This window comes from Ursus americanus, chromosome 1 (assembly GCF_024610735.1).
Source record: "Ursus americanus isolate L20-20 chromosome 1, mUrsAme1.1.p, whole genome shotgun sequence".
NCBI lineage: Eukaryota > Metazoa > Chordata > Mammalia > Carnivora > Ursidae > Ursus > Ursus americanus.
Window position 1 is genome coordinate 10559470 of NC_142127.1, and position 17703 is coordinate 10577172.

At 55.1% G+C, this 17703-nt stretch overlaps 1 protein-coding gene across 3 annotated transcripts in view; it reads right to left on the minus strand.

Annotated features, from left to right (window-relative positions):
- Positions 1-512: 512 nt before the first annotated feature.
- Positions 513-17703, minus strand: part of STEAP3 (STEAP3 metalloreductase) — a 49579-nt gene continuing 32388 nt past the window's right edge. For all 3 annotated transcript variants that reach the window (XM_087856290.1, XM_045804083.2, XM_045804082.2), the window contains exons 3-5: positions 17052-17579; positions 10636-10800; positions 513-3328 (exon numbers count right to left, since the gene is read on the minus strand). In XM_087856290.1, the coding sequence (XP_087712416.1) occupies positions 3047-3328; positions 10636-10800; positions 17052-17579 (975 nt within the window). In that variant the 3' untranslated portion in view covers positions 513-3046. The remainder of the gene's footprint in view (positions 3329-10635; positions 10801-17051; positions 17580-17703) is intronic.

Genomic DNA, 17703 nt, shown 5'->3' on the forward strand with positions numbered 1-17703 from the left:
CTTGTTACTTAGAGTGTCCGAGGATCCATGTCACCGGGGAGTTTATTAGAAATGCACAGGCTCAGCCTCAGCCCGGATCAGTGACTCAGAGCCTGTGTTTGAACAAGATCCCTATGTGGCTCCTGTGCACATTCTAGTTTGAGAAGCACCACTGCTCTAACCCACATTCGAAGCTGCAGTCTTCCGACCACAGCCCAGACACTGCGCCCTCCAGGAAGCCTTCCCCTGACTCCACGGGCTTTGGTTAGGGTGCTCCTTTCATACATACAATCGATCCCCGCCACCACCCGCCTCCACCACGTTGTCACCTGGATCTCGTCTGTCCTTCCTTGCCTGTTGCTGTAGGTCTGCCTGCCTGTCCTTCCTCAGAGGTGAGCTGTAGCCCAGATCATTCTGTGCTCACCTTGCATATTGCCTGACTCAGGGCAAGCGCCAATCAGAAGGCTCATTGAGCCAATGAATGAATGAGTGAGTGGGCAGGTGATCGTCAGGACAGAAATCAAAGCCTGAAATTCACAGAACGTTGGGTGTTTATTTTTGCTGCATCTTAGACAAGCTCTACAAGGTAAACACAAAATACACAGACTGTGTCAATGGCATTGATTTGAAACGTCAACTTCAGGCCATGGCATTTAGGATTTCTGGAGCACATTGGTTCAGGCACTTTTGTACCCAGAGGCACACAGGGTTTACCAGGCTGAAAGGGAGTGACTTGCTCTCATGGGGATGCTGTTGCCAGCTGCCGGGTGAGGTAGCAGCAGACACCAGATCAAGCCCAAGCACACAGTGCACCCTGCCTTTCATGAGTTGATTGTCCAGCCGGTCAGTGGCCAGGTCCTCTGCTGCACCTGTTCCCTCCTGCCACCCACCTCAGAACCAGTTCCCTCCCCTAGGAGCACCTGCAGCGGGAGGTGGGCAGGGAAGGGGAGGGAGCATACTGGATTTTGCTGGATATCAGCATCTTTGGTATAAGGAAATGCCCTGGGCCCAGGGAAGGCTGGAGGAAGGCAGCCAATACCGACTGGGCTTGGAGATCCCTGGCGTATCCCGGTTGCCCCTGTTCTCCCGCTTCCAATCAGCAGGAAATGGATGGGCCCTCATTTGGTGAAGCAAACGCTGGAATCTCCTCTTCATCGAGCCTCTCCGAGGATCACAGTGGCCACTCCATCGGGGCCCGTTTGGAAGACAAGCTTCTGCCGCTCAGCCTTGAAGCAGCAGATGGAAAACAACTGCAGGAAGCAGACAGCTTCGCCTGCACCGCCTTCCCTCCATCAGTCACTGGCCTAATGAGATATTCTTGCACTTGGCTTGCCCCGCACCCCTTTTCACTAAAGGACCCTAATGGGCTCTACAGACATGAGCTCGTGAAGCCTCCCTGGGTGGGGGCAGGGGCCTCCTCTTCTTGCAGCACGGTCTTGTCAGCCTTTGCTGGCTCGACTCTCTGTCCCTAAGATCCCTTCTGGCCCGGAAGACCTGAGACATAAGCATGACCGGCGCTCTCCACTCAGAGCAGAGGTCAGCGTTTGCCTCACTTGTGTCTTCCATTGGGACTTCATGGCCTTTGTGGTCAAAGGTGCCTTCTCTGTGGAGGTGACAGATCATCCTCGTTCTAGGGTTGGGGGGGGCTCAGCCAAAAACAGCTGTTTCTCCACAGGGGACATAAAAGCAGTTTCAGTAGGAACGAGCAAGGGATGGCATGGGATTTGAGGACACGTGTCCTATGACCTTGGCTGTGGCCCAGCCTCTTGTGCTTTGGGGCAGCAGCACTTCAAGGTTGTAGCTTTGGTAGAAAAGACCCTCCCAACTATTTTGAAGCATAACTGCCTGGGGTTGGTGATGCCTGGAGGGGGGGTCCCATTGCCCACGTTCTCCCTGTTTCCCTGGAGTAGTGGGGAACTTGGAGCCAGGATGGTTTTCTGGCAGTTTCTCTGGGCGGCAGTAGCAGAGGACATCTGATGAGGTCCCTCGTGTTTTTCCGCGGAACTAATTCAGTGGAGACAATCAGTCCTTCAGTGCCCTGGGTGGGTCCGGGAGAGCCTCAGCTGGGATGCTAAGTGCTGTCTGCCTTGTTTTCCCCTCCCCCTCGAGCTGACTTTTCGAGGGCCTGCTCTGGGGCCTTCCTAAGAGATAGCTGAACTAATGATCTGAAAGGTGAGAAGGCACAGTGGTTTAAAGAACGGTCATCACCAACTTAAAGGAGGGAAAGAAATTACACTTGTTCTCAAGATGGTTCATTAGTGGCTCCCGCACGGAGGAGACTTCACACTCCCATAAGAGATCAGTGTGTAGCCGCTGGGGTGACTTTGTACTTTCAGGAAAAAAAAATCTCCCCAGCTCAGGGAGGACTGGGGAGATCAGCTTGGGCCCTGACCCCCTGCCCCCTCCTACCTGGCAAATGACCCCTCGATAATTGGCTCCGGGTATGGACAGCAGGCTCACCCCCCAGGGGCCCTGGCTCCCACCTGACCTCCTGCTGCTGCCGAAGGTGAATGAGGGAGGAGGCCACCCCCTGCTCTGCTCACCTGCTCGCGACTCTTTAGCCCTGTGCACCCAGTCTGGCTCCAGGCCGAGCTCTTATCTGCCCCCTTAGAGCCCCGGCTCTGCAAAAGCCTCGGGAAAGCAGCAAAAAGGGAGTGGGGACACAAATAGATCGAATCCACCAAGGTACAAGCCTCTCACTGCCGTTTCTGTGCAAAGAGTGTGTGTCCGTCTCTGCAGAGATCCCAACAGGGTGAGCTGCTGTTCTCCTAACATCCGGCACTGGCTTTTAAATCTACAAGTTGAAATCTCAGGGACTCAACTTTTTAGCTAAGTAAGTATAAATGCAAATCCCGTTATATATATGAAATCTACAGGAACACATATATCACACACGCGTGTGTGCCCTTCTGAATATCACCGCATACATGGGGGTCCCAGGAACTCAGACCTCAAACCACCAGCTTGCGCACAATTTCACCGTACCGCACAATCCAGAAAAGCAGCCCTGGCAGGCCCAGGGCGTGGTCCTGCCCGTGTCCGGTGTCTGGGGCCAGAGGCAGGCACCTCACACGTGGCTCGTCTTCTGGGCCAGGGCGTGGTCCATTGGCAGAGTGAACTTGCCGCCGCCATCCTTCTCCCAGCCCCTCCGGATTCTGGAGAGCCTGCGGCTGAAGCAGGGCAGCAGGAACAGGCCTTTGGCCAGGATCACGACACACGGCACCAGCAGCGTGAGCGTGAAGGTGGGAGGCAGGTAGAACTTGTAATGGCTGTCTTCGAAGGCACGGGTCCAGCCGTAGGTGAGTGTGTGCAGGGTACTCAGCAGCAGGGCCACGAAGCCCAGAGTGGACTGCGGGAGAGAGGGAGCTGGAGTTAGGGCCGGGGTCGCGATGCACGGCCATTCCACCGAGGGCTCGTGTGCCCGCCCTGCCGTGGGGGACGGAGGAGGGCTGCTCTGGGGGTTGAGACTCTGGGTTCCAGTCCCAGCCCCGTCACCCCCTCTCTGCAGGCTCTTCGTCCTACCCAAACTCTCTGAGCCTCAGTGTCCCCAACAGAAAAAGAAGAATAGTGCCTCTACCCTGCAGTGTGTCAGGATCGACTGAATCACGCGGATCTCGTAAAGCGATGCTGCTTTTCCCCAAACTGTGTTATGCGTCCCTTCTGGTGGCTGCCAGAGGACTCCAGAGGGAAGGAAGTCCAACGAAGCATAAAAACATTTTCCCAGTTTTGTGCATAGTTTAATGTCGTAGAGGAACAGGTGTCTGCCAGCGTACCAAAGCCATAATTTCACCAATAATATTTGGCCTAAGAGGAGGCTAGATAAAAAAGTGAATTGGTTTCAAGTGGATTTAAACATACACACAAAGTAACAAGCGTCCTTGGTGTGTGGATTTGGCACCGGCAGGGAGGGTGGCTCCGAGGCCTGCGGGCACCCTCGGCTTTACAGTGTCCCATCTATGCTCTGGTGCCAGCTGGTCCCTCCCCTCCCACCCACACCCTGCCTCAGCAACACCTCAGATGGAAACCCTGCCGGGTTCCTCTCTCGCCTGGAGGGGAGTGAGTACTGGGCGGAGACCGGGACAGTCACAAACCCAAACGGAAACAGGTTAAGCCATCTTGCCGGGAAGGTGAGCGTCCCAGCCCTTGAGCCACTGGGGGGGGGGGGGGTTCTGTGCGCCACCTCCAGCCAGGAGCAGCCTTCATCGCCCCGAGGGCTATACAGTCCTGACTTTCTATGGGAGCCGTGGCGTGTAAAGAGCTGGGAAGTACCGATCTGTAGCTCTAGCCTTGGAATGTTTGGCGGTTTCTTGTGGATGACAAACGAGGCATTCTAGAGTCTGCTCGAATGACACTGGGACCCTGGGCAAGCCACTAACGGAGCCTCGGTGACAAGTCAGGGGTCCCCAAAGCGAACGTTGGAGATGTGGGGGAAGCGCTGTATGGATGGGCATTCTGCGGCTGCCAGATGAGCCCGGGATGATGGAGAGCTCGGGACAGCAAGGGGCAGGGCTTTGTGGCAGGCACGGACGAGAGGCACTGGGTCGTTCTGACTGCATTCCGTAAGCACCGAGGAACCACTGAGAGATCTGGGGCAGGAGAGCCCTGTGTTTATTACATAAGGCATGAAAATAGCTGTGATTCATCAAGCCATGAACATATATGCATTTTCTCCAAGGAGACACTGGAAGGGTTGAATTGAAATGTGGCAGTATGACGGCATCTTGGGGTACTCTTTATAGGTTGGCTTGGAGCTTTCCATAGGGAAGCTACAACTGGGCCTCCCGGATTTCCTTCCAGCCCCGCTTGTCAGCATCAATCCAGGGGGCTTGGTTGAGAGACAGTCTTGCTTGCACTCCCCTCAGGCACGGTTCTAAGTGGGTCCGATTCTACTACCATGCCTCCTTATTCTCGCTCCTCCCTACTGTGGGGGACGCCTTGCTTATACCCACTCCAGTACAAACCAGGATGGTCAACCCTGGTATGTGGAAGAACATTGTTCGGAAGAATTGCCTGCGATACTTTTATGAAAAAACAAAACATTTTCTAATGGCTATATACTATATATTCTTAGGTTCCCAAGTATAGCATTTTTGACCCCTAAAAAAATACTAGTTGCCAAATGACCCCCAGTTTCTAACCTTCTTAGCCATCTCTGTGTTTTCTTGGCTTTTAATAACTTCGAAGCTGTTTTTATCCCATCTTTAACAATTTCCTGGCTCCACACAGCCTGTCGAGAAGAGCCATGGGTGGCTCTGTGCTAGGACCCAGTTATGTCAAATGAAAACGGTCGGCCCCCAAATGGAAGGCTCCCGGACCGCGAGTCACAGCCAGATCCTCATCACTTCCAGATGAATCTACCAAGAATTCCAAATCTCCTCGCAACTTCTGACCCACACCAACTTGGTCTAAAAGTTCTCATCTATCGATATTGCGGACTGGGGTTAAGAAGGTCTCCAGCACTGAAGGAATAGTTGGGATTAATATCCAGCCCATACAGAGAACTCCCAAACTCAGCAACAGAAAACCAACACCTCAATTCAAAAATAGGCAAAGTACTTGAATAGAAATTTCCCCAAAGAAGACCTACGGATGGCTAATAAGCACACGAAGAGATGCTCGACATCACTCATCATCAGGGAAATGCAGGTCGAAACCACAATGAGGTGTTGCCTCACACCCACGGGGATGGCTACGGTCAAAAAATCCAGAAAACGAGTGTTGAGAGGATGTGGAGAAATTGGAAGCCTTGCGCACTGTGGGCGGTGCGGCCGCTGTGCATGGCAGGGGGGAGGTTCCTCAATAAATTAAAAATACAATTACCACGCACTCCAGCACTCCCACTTCTGATCTATACCCAAAGGAATGGAAAGCAGGGTCCTGAAGAGATAGGTGCACACCCCATATTCACAGCAGCCAAAACATGGAGGCAGCCCAAGTGCCCAGCAGCAGAAGAATGGGCAAGCAGGGTGGGCTATTTCTAAACAGTGGACTATTATCCAGCCTTAAAGAGGAAGGCAGTTCTGACACCTGGTGTGAACGAAGCTTGAGGACTTGATGCTACGTGAAATCAGCCGGGCACAAGAGAGACAAATACTGTAGGGCTGCACTTATATGAGGTGGAAAAGGCATAGAGACAGGAAGTGGAATGGCGGTCGGCAGGGCCGGGGGGAGGGGACAGTGGGGAGCCAGCGATTCATGGGGACAGAGCGTCGGTGCTGCAAGACAGAAAGAGCTCTGGAGATGGGTGGTGGGGATGATTGCACGACAGTGCGGATGTACTTAGTGTCACTGAACTGTACGCGTAACGGTTAAGAGACTCAATTTAGTGTTATGTTATCTTACTACAATAAAAAAAGAATTGAGGGGGAAGGAAAGGTGCCCAGCACTGACCATCAGGAATAAATCTTGAATAAGCTGGGCAACTGTCCTGATGTCCCTCAACTAGCTGCCCGGCCCCAAACCGTGGCTCCCCTTACTCACGTGGATTTCCTGGGCTTTGCTCAGATGGCTGGGAAGTGCCTTTTACCCCTGAGTCTGAGACTGTGCTTTTCACATCTGGCTCCATGCTAACATCGTGGGGAGCTTGGGAAAAATATGAATGCCCAAGCCCAGCCCGGAATGCAGATGAGATTGGTTTGGGGTGGGGCTCAGGCTAATACGTAGTGAGGACCAAGAACAAGTAATTTGGGAGCCTCTCATTGCCCAAGCCTTTCCAGCGTCAGGATGAGAAGCCCATGTGCTCCTCTGCCTAGGCACTTGATTCGGATGGATCCAATCCTATACGTGCCTTCCACAGAGATCCACTGAGGCCTCGATGGGCCCCCGCTCTGCATCGTGGGGCTTCCCCAGATGCTGAAGCCATGAGAACCCACCCAGGCTGAGGGACCTAGCCCTGGTGGCCCCCGGGAAGGCCTCAGAATTTCCCTTAGGGACATGCCCTGGAGCTCCAGTGTTTGACCCACGTGGGCCACTGTCCGCAGCCCCTAATTTGGAGTGATGGATTGTGCTAGACAATGTGGACGTGCCCTGGGAGGGCACTGAAATGCGGCTCCATTCCTTCATCCCCATCCTTTTGCCATCCAAAATTCCATGGTGACAGATGGCAGGAAGCCCCAGCCTCGGGCTAATGGTTTACAGAGAGGGCTGGCAGCCAAAGGTCGGCCAGTAACAAAGGGCCTTTGGACTTCGCAATCCCAACGGGACGCCTGGATGGTTCCACTGAGTTTGTTTGCCTCAAACTCCCTCTCCTTGGCAACGATCTGAAAATCCCACACTGCCCCCCGACCCCAACACCCCCCCACTCCCCAAGCTAAGGCCATGTATATTGTATGTAAGCTTGTCAGAAACAAGAAACAGCCGGGTTGTTGGGGGCTCCTGCTCCTGGTCAATTACTGTGGCACAGAGGGGCTGTGGACAATCGCCCACGAAACCGGTCGGAGCTGGTCTCTGTCATTATTTCAGGCAGGTGGCTGGAGTGCGCAAGGTCGCAGGAAGTCCCTCTAACTCTGGGGCAGAACTGAGCGGCTGGCACAGAACCCCAGTGTCTCCGAGCGGCCCCGACCTGGTGATTCTGCACCCTAAAAGTGTTTAACTGGCTTATTTCAAGCAGTTAGCACAGCCAAGACCAAACCAAGCCATAAACCCATAACCACAAAACCCCAAATTTAAACCTTTGAAAACAGCCTCAGGAAGAAAAGGATAAACCTAAACACAAGTCACCACTATAGAGTCAACACGCTGTTTTGATGGCTTTGAGCTCCATGAATCACCATAGACCCAGGAGTCAGGCCAAGCCCAACGAGCAGCACAGCTCTCCGCAGCCAGCTGCTCAGCCCTGGGGACCCGCTGTGGTCTTGTGCGGCAGCGGGAGGAGACGGGGTCCCGGCAGCGGCGGTCTCGGGGCTGAAACCCGGATCTGGGTCCGCCACCGCAGTCGTTACCACACACATGCACCTGCCCCCCAAGGAGCTCACAAAAACAGACTTCTTAGGCATCTGAGTCCATAGGTCAGGGGTGGGTCTGGGTACCTGTAATTCTCCAAAAGAGCTCTGTGACTTTGACCTTGGGAGATGGTGGCTCGCGGTAAGCATCACACTTTTCATCGCTGCCCAGGACCCAGCCAGGTATGCCACATATGTAATTAGAACTCCCGAATCAGTATAATTGAAAAAAAAAATCTATCCTTAGAACATGCAAAGCCCTCTGACATTTTTGTAACATTCTGTCCTATTTCATTTTTAAAAAGCCAGTTGCGATCCACCGAATTAATTTCACGACCCACCTGCGAGTTATCAACTGTGGTTTGCAAACCCAGCCCTGGACCATTCTCCCGCCCAGGGCTGGAGTCTCTTGGCCTCTCGTGAACTCTGAAATGGGTGGTTGGGGGGCACCTGGGTGGCTCAGTTGTTAAGCATCTGCCTTCGGGTCGGGTCATGATCCCAGCATTCTGGGATCGAGCCCCGCATCGGGCTCCTTGCTCGCTGGGAAGCCTGCTTCTCCCTCTCCCACTCCCCCTGCTTGTGTTCCCTCTCTCATTGCCTCTCTCTCTGTCAAATAAATAAATAAAATCTTAAAAAAAAAAACACGAAAGAAATGGGTGGTTGGTAGCTTAGTCAGGAATAATGGAAATGTGGCCATATACCCAAAGAATAATAGCAAAATGCTTTTGACTTCCTTCCACCTGTCATCTCTCACGGTGGCTCACGACACCTCTGCAGGCATTAACTCCATCTTACAGGTAAGGTGAGGTTCGGGGGGCATTCGTCACCTGCCCGCGATTCCAGAGCTGGGACAGGGGGAGGCAGAGCTGGACCCCGGGCCCTGGGCGCTGACAGTTCCTCCTCCCTGTTAGCACGCTCGGGAGACAGAGCATTTGTTTTCGGGGACAGAATGTGGGCGTTTGACTTCCCCAAGTAAAACCCTGCCTTTCTACCCATCTCCTGGCCTTGCAACCGCCCCTGCTCTTGCAGTGGCCGAGGGACTTCCATATTTACATTTCAACTCTTCAATATGTAAAGTCGAGCTCGGCTCCTGAGGTTCCAGTCCGCTTTCGCTAACAAAGTCAAATCCTCTGGCTTTCTCCGGCAGCCAGAGCCCGGCCTGTAATCTACAGCTGCTTAAAACAGCAACTTTTCAGTGAGGGGAGCGACCTGCAGTCTGTTTTAATTGTGGATAAACCATGTACCCCAGGATACCCCAAGCAGGAACAGGAAAATCCTAGATTTGGGTGTGCGACACATGGGGCTTAGCGGCAGATAAATAAAATTCTGTTTTTTCCCCTCTCTGCTGCTGGCATGTGTTAGCCCTGAGCACTCCTCCGGAGACCTTCTGAGATAAGCAGAGCCAGTGAGATTCAGAAACAGACATACTAAACAAAAAAAACAAACAAAACGCAAAACAACTGCCACTGTGTTTTGTTCTAGGGTATGTAAACGTCCCCAATCTGGGACAATTAATTTGGATTACATAAGAGCATTCATTGCACGGTCAGTGTCCCTCTAGAATCCCATACTGTGTCCTCAGCACACAGACAAGAGACGTGACAGATTTTTCTTGATCCTGGGGGTGGAGACGAGAGCTGTTTTCTGCCCTGATCCAATATCAATGGCAGAATCCAGTATTAGTCAGCACCTATCCAGAGAGGGGATGAGTTAATCCGCCAACACTTGGGGGCTGACCGCGTCCTTTGTAGAGAGAACAGTGGGAGATGCCAAAGCCGTGTAGAAACTGTCCCTGTCTCAGTCATCCTTGTCACTGAAACGTGGCTGTGCCTGTCTTGCTCGCTATCACATTGGAGCCGTAACGCGATGCCTGGCATACAGTAAGTGCTCAATAAACACTCCCTGCGTGAGTACCTGCGTAAAGACCCCCTGCCCTTAGCAGCATTTCCTAAACCGTGTTTGGTGGCGTGCAGTAGCCGTTCTCTGAAAAACAGAAGCAAAACAAGAAACCAAACCCCCACAGGTGGGGGGGGGAGGGCGCTCGTGCCCAAATAAGTCTGCTTAACAAGGCTGGTTTATGGCAGACGCTACCAGACTCTCTGACGTGCCGAAGTGCATTGTGTTTCTCTTAGGGAAGGCAAATCTCATCTCAAACCGATTTGGCTACAGACGCCCTTTTCTCCGGATGCTTCACAGGAACAGTAGCCTCTGGGACCTGCTATGGTGTGGCCCTATCCAACTGGTGACCCTAGTGCTCACCCCCTCTTTGGCCCTGTATGAATCAAGGGGTGAAAGGGGACCACAGAGCCGGTCGAGAGGGGATTGCTGGGCGGTGGGCAAGGCTCGCTCACCGGCTCGCGGACTCCCAGCTAGCCCAGTGACATAGGCGCCTCATGGGCTTTTGTCTGGGAAGCCCAAGAGCTGTGGGAACGGAGCATGTGTAGTCCAGGGTTCACTGTTCTGATGTCTCGTTTTCTTGCATGCCTACATCTGGCTTCCTCAGATGTCCTGAGGACGAGCTTGTCCCGCAGCCCCTTTATCAGGAGACGTGGGGGAGCCCTCAAGGCTCGGGCAGGCGCCGGCGTGGGACGGAGCGGTCCTGTCGCACAGATTACGAAAGCCAAGGTGGTTCACGGAGGGGAAGCTGCTTGCACAGGCCGGTCAGGGCCCACGCCACGCGAGCTGAGGCTCGCCGGCACAGGCAGAACTACTGTACCTGAACGAAGCTGAACTCCTTCCAGTTGAGCGAGTTCGCAATGGAGGGCAGCGACGTGACGGCCAGCAGGGACAGCGTGCCGAGGGCCAGCACTCCCAGGGACAGGTAGATCTCCATCCGCCACACTTCCTCCTCGATCCACAGGTGACTCTTGTTGGCCAAGACCTGGGGTGGATGGAGGAGATGCCATGAGCACGGCGGCAGAGGCTGGTGCCCCAGGGTGCGGGCGACAGGGTGTTTCAGGCCTGGAGAAACACCGTGATGACTACATTCCCACCACGTCCCACGTGGGCCGGCTCCTGTTCTAAGTGCTTTTCAGGCATCAGCTCATCTAATCCTCAACAACCCCATGAGGTCGGGGGCACTATTATCCCCATTTTACAGATGAGGGAAACGAGGCACGAGGATCAAGTAATTTTCCCAAGGTCACACACAGGGTAGTAGATGGCAGAGCTGGGGCTGAGACCCGGGCAGTCTGGGTCTTGGCTTTCTCGAATCCTCCTGGGGCCGGTCAAGCAGCACAATAAGACATGCAGACCACTCAGGGCGCACAAAGACACACCGAGAGCAAAACCCCTCCACATTTCCTGACTCAAAGCCACCAGCTCCCAACTTCCCACGCAGTTCCCCATTTCCACCTGAGGAATATAGCTTTGGCTCAACCATTGCCAGGCAACAGAGACGGACATCTATCACCATCGCCAAGTCGTGAGCACTTACGGAGCACCTGCTGTGTGCTGCGCCCCGGGCTGCGGGGAGCCAGGGTGCCCGCCCTCCCAGAGCTCTGGGATCCCCCACTGAGCTAGAGGCAGACACAAATCAGGGAGCCCCCGCAGGCCCAGAGATTTCTACCACCCGCCTCCTCACTCCCAGCCCCGCCAGCACTCCCTCGTACGGCGCACACACGAGGAAGCTTCCATGAAGGTCCTTCCATTGCAACCGTCATTTGCCAACCAGACAGGTAGCAGAGTTCCTGGAGGTTAAGGTGTTCTCTGAGAAACACCCTGAAATGCTGGGACTTTCATTCTAGCAGAAGATCAAAGAACAGTATTTTCTATTCGGAAATGTAACCCTGCCTTAGCAGGGAGTTCTCTGCTTTGCAAAACAGAATGACTCACACAAGTTTGTGACAAACTCTTTCAGCAGGAAAAAAAAAATAACTCAGGCCCAGTTACCAGATCCAATATTAAAAATGAGTCTGGTGGGCTGAGCAAAATGGTTGAAAAGCTGATGAGACGAAGTTTAAAGAAACTGAGAAAATGCCATCCACTGGGTACTTTTCCTGCCATTGAGAAACACTGCGGCCTCAGTTCTATTTTAGGTCAACCTGGCTCACACTGGTGTCCTTAAGCCACAAAAGGACCGGGAGTCTGGGGACTCGGGTTCTCATTCTGACCGCAAGTCGTACGTGACTGTGGGCAAGCCGGCTCCGGGCCTCCGCTGCGGGCTGGAAGAGCTGATGTCTGTGATAGCATCACTGGGCCTGTGTACCGAGCATGTGTGGGCATTAGCCGGAAGGCTCTGACCGACACTGCCCTGCAGAGGGCGGAGAGGTCTCCTGCGTAACTTGGCTCCATGTCTTACTCACCCCTTCGCAGTGTTGACAAGTGCCACTAAGTAAGTCATCTCATTGCAAATTGTTTGTTCTTCAGAGAGCCTTCATTAGTCATTCCTCTCTCATTTCGCTAAGATCAGGCAGTTAATGTCACAAGTCAGGCTCTGGATGATTACACACACACCACATTTGCTTGCAAAATGTCTTGGTTTTTTCCTCTAATATTTCCACTCCGCAATGACTCTGGGAAGCGGTGGGGTGAGGTGGGCAGGGGAGCGATGGGTGGGAGGAACCTGTGAGGAATGCAGCCTGGGGCCACCTTCAGCAGCCCGTGGCATTCTCACCACCCGGCCGGCCCACCGTGCCGGACTCGGGGCTCCCCAGTGCCCAGTGTCGCACACGCTCCCTGGACTGTCGATTCGACGGCTCTTCATTCCCCTGGTAGTTCTCCCACGATCGCAGCTAATCCAGTTGGCCACCTTGAGAATGACAAAGATAGCGCTCGCCAGCGGGAGGCGGCAGAGTGGCGTTCGTATGCGGGATTTCCTTCTCCGTGGGTTGCAGGCTACAGCCTGAAGAAGCCAGGGGCGGGAGGACCAGAGAGGCTGGGCCATGAGCCCCTCTCCTTGTCCCAAGGGTGGACAGAGGGAAGGAAGAGGGTGGTGCTGACCCCCAGGCAAGCCCAGAGAAGGGGGGGGACACAGGATGTAGAAGAGGCAGCCCCTGGTCGTGGCACAACGGCTCCGGTCAAGGCTGGGCTCTTTGCCGACGCGGCCACGAGGGGGCAGTCACGAGACCCTGGGCAGTCCCTTCCCTGGCTAATTGCACCACGTGTCTCTTTCTGGCTGTTATCACGGGTTGCAGGGCGGGGCGTGGGGCGGGATCATCAACATCACGGGGCCTCGATGTTTGTGCAACGAGCCGCATGTGACTGGCACACAGAAGGTGATTAGTACAGTACATGGCTGGTGCTGTTTTTAACGGCAGCTAGAAGTTAGACTAGTTCTTGCCCTAAGCTCTGCAGGTACTCCTCCTAAGGGATGCTGGTACTGGCTTTGCGGTGGCCAGTTTAACAGCCGCACCATGAACGTGCGCTGGGAGTCTGTCAGGAGCCATGGACAGAGGGGTGGAAGGAGCAGTCATGGCACTGAATGGGGGCAAAGACAGACCCGTCAACGAGGGATTACAAAGGGCTCCATAATAAAGATCACAGAAGCATGGACAAAATACAGCAGATTACAGAGGTGGCTATGGGGAATGGGCGAGCCAGGCAGGAGGAGCTTAACAGAGGCAGGGTTTTACAAGAGAAATACGGGAGCCCCTGGGTGGCTCAGTCAGTTAAGCGTCTGCCTTTGGCTCAGATCATGATCCCGGGGTCCTGGGATCAAGTCCCTGTGTCGGGCTCCCTGCTCAGCAGGGAGTCTGCTTCTCTCTCTCTCTCTCTCCACTTGTGCCCTCTCTCTCTCAAATAAATAAATAAAAATTTTTTAAAAAAGTAAAAGAGAAATACAAGTTTGTCAGTCTGTCAAGGTGTCCCAGGGTGGGGGGGTCCGGGCCGGGAGGAATGAGCTGTGGCAGCTCAGAGGACAACCCAGGACCCGAGTGTCACAGGAGCGGTGGGGGGAGAGCACAGCTGCACTGTGAAGCGTCTCTCATTACCCTGAGGATGGTGGGGGGATCACTGAGCGCTTCTCAGCGGGGACATGGTAAGATGCAAATTTTAGACTCTCCAACAGCCTAGACAAGGGTGGGGCAAGGGGAAGGAGAAAACACTGTGGGGGTGAAACATTTTCTTTGATCTTGTTTTTGATCTTGGATTTTGATCTTGAAATGCATTTCTAGGGAGCCACGCGAGCCAATCAGAAAGCACTGTACAAACATTAGGTTGTAGATGATACTATCGTCAATACACACCGTCTCAGAGACTCTCTATAGCTGGGATGCAGCTGTGCGGCTCGGGGGATTGAAGGGAACCATGGAGAGTTTCCAGTGCCCGGGCTAATGTGGTCCCTTTCCCCCAAGGCCCAGCAGGGCAGCCAGGGTGGTGAGTGTCTATCTGCCTGGAGGCCCCGTGAGGACGGCCCGAGGGTAGGCTGGAAAAGTCACACGTCAGGCAGGAGGCTGATACTAGGGGCTGAATGCACACCAGCTTCTACCCCCCAGCCTCAGGACCCGAGACAGGACCAGAGACCCCAGCCTCTACCTCCAGGTTCAGGCGACCCACCACGGCCAGGCTGCCCTGCCCTGTGTTAGCCTCCCCTCCCCCATCCCTCTAACCCCTCCCTCTCCCGGACACACTCACGGCAGCCCTAGCTTCAGCCCTGGCTCTACCCTCCAGAACTCTGCAGGACAAGTTAAAGCCCCTTTGCATGACAGGCCTTCACTGTCTCCAAGTGATCCTGTTCTGTGGGAGTGATGGTTGCCTGGCAACGTCCATCCGTGGTGGGGGGGCGCCTGCAGCCCTACAGGGCTTTAGAACTCCGGGAAAATTACCTCGCACTCGCCCCTCTGCGCTCTGAGTATTTGCATCATGGCAAAACTGGGTTAACATCCTATCAAGCAGAGCCTTGGCAGGGTAGAGAACTTAGAGAATGGCAATCAGAGGGTGGATGGGGGAAGGGAGGGCGCAGGGGTCTGCCTTGTGCTCTAGCGGGGAGAAGGCATTACCTTCTTCTCCACCCACGGCCTGAAACACCTGCCTCCCAGATCTGCCACCTCCTGGGCAGCAAACATTGTGCCAGTCCCTGAGGAGCCACGCGGAGCCTCCTGCTGAGCGGGCTGGCTCGTTTCGAGAAGTAAGAAAATATCGTCAAAGAGCATCACAAATGTTGGCAGTGGGAGAGGCCTCACTCTATAACAGGGCCTTCAGGACAAAACCGGGGCTGTGACTTGCTGAAGGTCAAGGTCTTTGTTCTAATCAGTGATGCTGGAGGACAAGAGTTTAGGGCTCTGGCCTTCAGGCGTCCATGCCACCCCTACTCTCACCCCAGAATCAGTGACAGCAAGAGACGAGATGGTCTTATTCCATTCTGGGGCCCCAGGGCGTGGTAGAGTAGGTGCTCAGTGAGTGAGTGAATGACCTGAGTTCTGGGATCATTTACTCAACTGTTAATTTGGACTTAGTTTCCCCCATAGAAAGCAATAAGGATATGAGCATGAATCTGGGGTTGACTGGCCGGATCTGAATCCCAGCTCAGCCACTTACTGGCTGTGTGACTTTGGTCAAGTTACTTAACCTCTCTGTGCCTCCGTTTTCTCATCTGTAAAATAAGGGTAGCACAGCATGTGCCTTAGACGAATGAGGGTTAAATGAATTCACGGGGAGTACGTGAAGCGCTTAGAATGGTACCTGGAACACAGCATGTGATTTTTAAGGGTTTGTACCTATTATTTTCCCCTTCTTCTCATTTCCAGTGGGCGTCTTGCTTCTCCGCCTGAAGTCTGGGGTTCTTCCTTTCTCTTAGGAAAGCCTAAGCCCACAGACACAATGATGCCAGGTGTCCGTGGGTAGGGAAGGACGAGGGCACTTGAGAAGCTGCCAGCAGGGGAGCGGGAGCCCCACGAGTGAATGGGGGCTGAGGTCTGTGGTTCTCTGGAAGCGGCCTGGCCTTGCCTCCAGGTCCTGCTCTGGGAGGTGGCCGGGCTTCTGAGGGGACGGCGGCATGGTGGGTACACGTGGGGAGATTCCTGCTTCCCAAGCAAGAACAGACACTGCAGGGGCCACCTGGACTGGAATGAGGGTCTCTATGGCACCTGGGCCAAACTCTAGTGCGTGACTAGTGTCCTGCGGCGGGAAGGACCCACGTCCTGGCTGGGGACTGGAGTAGGATTCAGCACGTGGGGGTAAAGAAAGGCAGCGTGGCTTATTGACCTGAGCCTGGGACTCAGAATCAGGGCCTGTGAGCTCTGTCAACCAGGAGGGGGCATCAGGGGGCCCTTTTCTGTGGGTACAGGTGCCAGCTGGTGCTGCCTATGTTGCTACCTGGCTTGGCCTCATGGCCTTCGATTCCCCAGGAATCCTGCTGGCAAAAGAGGACCACACGGGTTTCCTAAACCGACAAATCATTAACACCTCCCCCCAACGCCCCACCAGAACAGCTTGCTTCTGCGGCCTTCCCCACCTCAGCTGATGTTATGCCTCCGTCCAGGTGCTCGGGCCCCAAACCCGGAGTCATCCTTGACTACCCGCAGACTCCCTATTGCAAAATTCTGTGTCCTTTGGCTTCAAAATACGCCTGCAATACTTTCTTGCCCTCTGCGGCTCCCACCTCACTCCAGGTCCCTGTGGCCTCTCGTCTGGGTTCCTGTGCACCCCACTCCCCGCCCACTCTCTCGGCACATGCCTTTGACCCCTACTGCCTGTTCTCCCCGCAGCAGCCAGAGTGAGCCAGCTAAAACCTCAGGCAGAGGCTCTCCCCTCCTCAAAAGCCTTCACTGGCTCCCTGTTTCACTCAGAGCCTAAGGCCAAAGCTCTTCCTCCGCCTTCAGGGCCTCCCTGAGTCTGGCTTCAACTTCTCAGGCCTGGCCCACCCCCCCTCCCTGGGCTCCTGCGGCCTCCCACCTGAGAGCCTCTGCTCTTGTGGCTCCCTGGGCTGGCTGCCACTGGCCACTCTCACCTCCTTCCGCCTCTGCCCTGACCTCCTCTTAGACTCTGCTCCACCACACTCCCCTGCTTGGCTTTCCTCCTTCCCACCGGGGACCTCCCGCAGAGCTCTATGACTCGCAGCTGTACCGTGCCTGTCCCCCACGCCTTGGGCTGTGTGCCCGCCAGCACTGGCATTGTCCCGTCTGGAGCACTGCCCCTCCCCCCGGGGGCCCGAAGCGCCGAGAGCCGCTGGTGGGCTGCGCGCGCAGGCCGCACCTGCTTGATGGCGAGGTTGACCACCTCGTAGCGGTTGACGCGGCTCAGGGGCAGGCAGAAGCTGTAGAGCGCGTGCAGCGCGGCGCAGAAGAAGCTGAGCAGGCCTATCTGCTTGCGGTGCTGCAGCCAGTGGTCCAGCCAGTCGGGGAAGCGGCGGTACTTGGTGCCGCGGCGCAGCTGCAGCGCGGCCGCCAGCACGCCGGGCAGGTACACCAGCGATAGCAGCACGTAGGCCACGCACGGCAGCGTCGTGTTGACCACCGACACGGGGAGCTTGTAGAACTTGCTCTTGCCGTCCCGCACGTAGGGCTGCAGGACGTCCCGGATGAAGTTGTAGACATAGAAGAAGACGAAGAGCCCCAGGGCCAGGAGGGCGGGCACCTTCCAGCCCGGGAGGAGGCGCAGTGGCATGGCCTCCACCTCGCGGGCCGAGACCAGGGACCCCATGTCCACGGGCATGAAGCCCATGGCCTGCACCATCTCCGAGACGGCCCGCTTGGCTTCCGGGTGGTCACTGCAGATGGGCACCTGTGCGGAGGAAGGGGGGATCAGATGGGCTCGCGGGCCACGGGGGCGGGCAGGGCCTCAGAGGGCGTCACGGCCAAACTCCTCGCCAAGCGGCTGAGGTCGCTGAGGCCAGGGAGCCACAGCG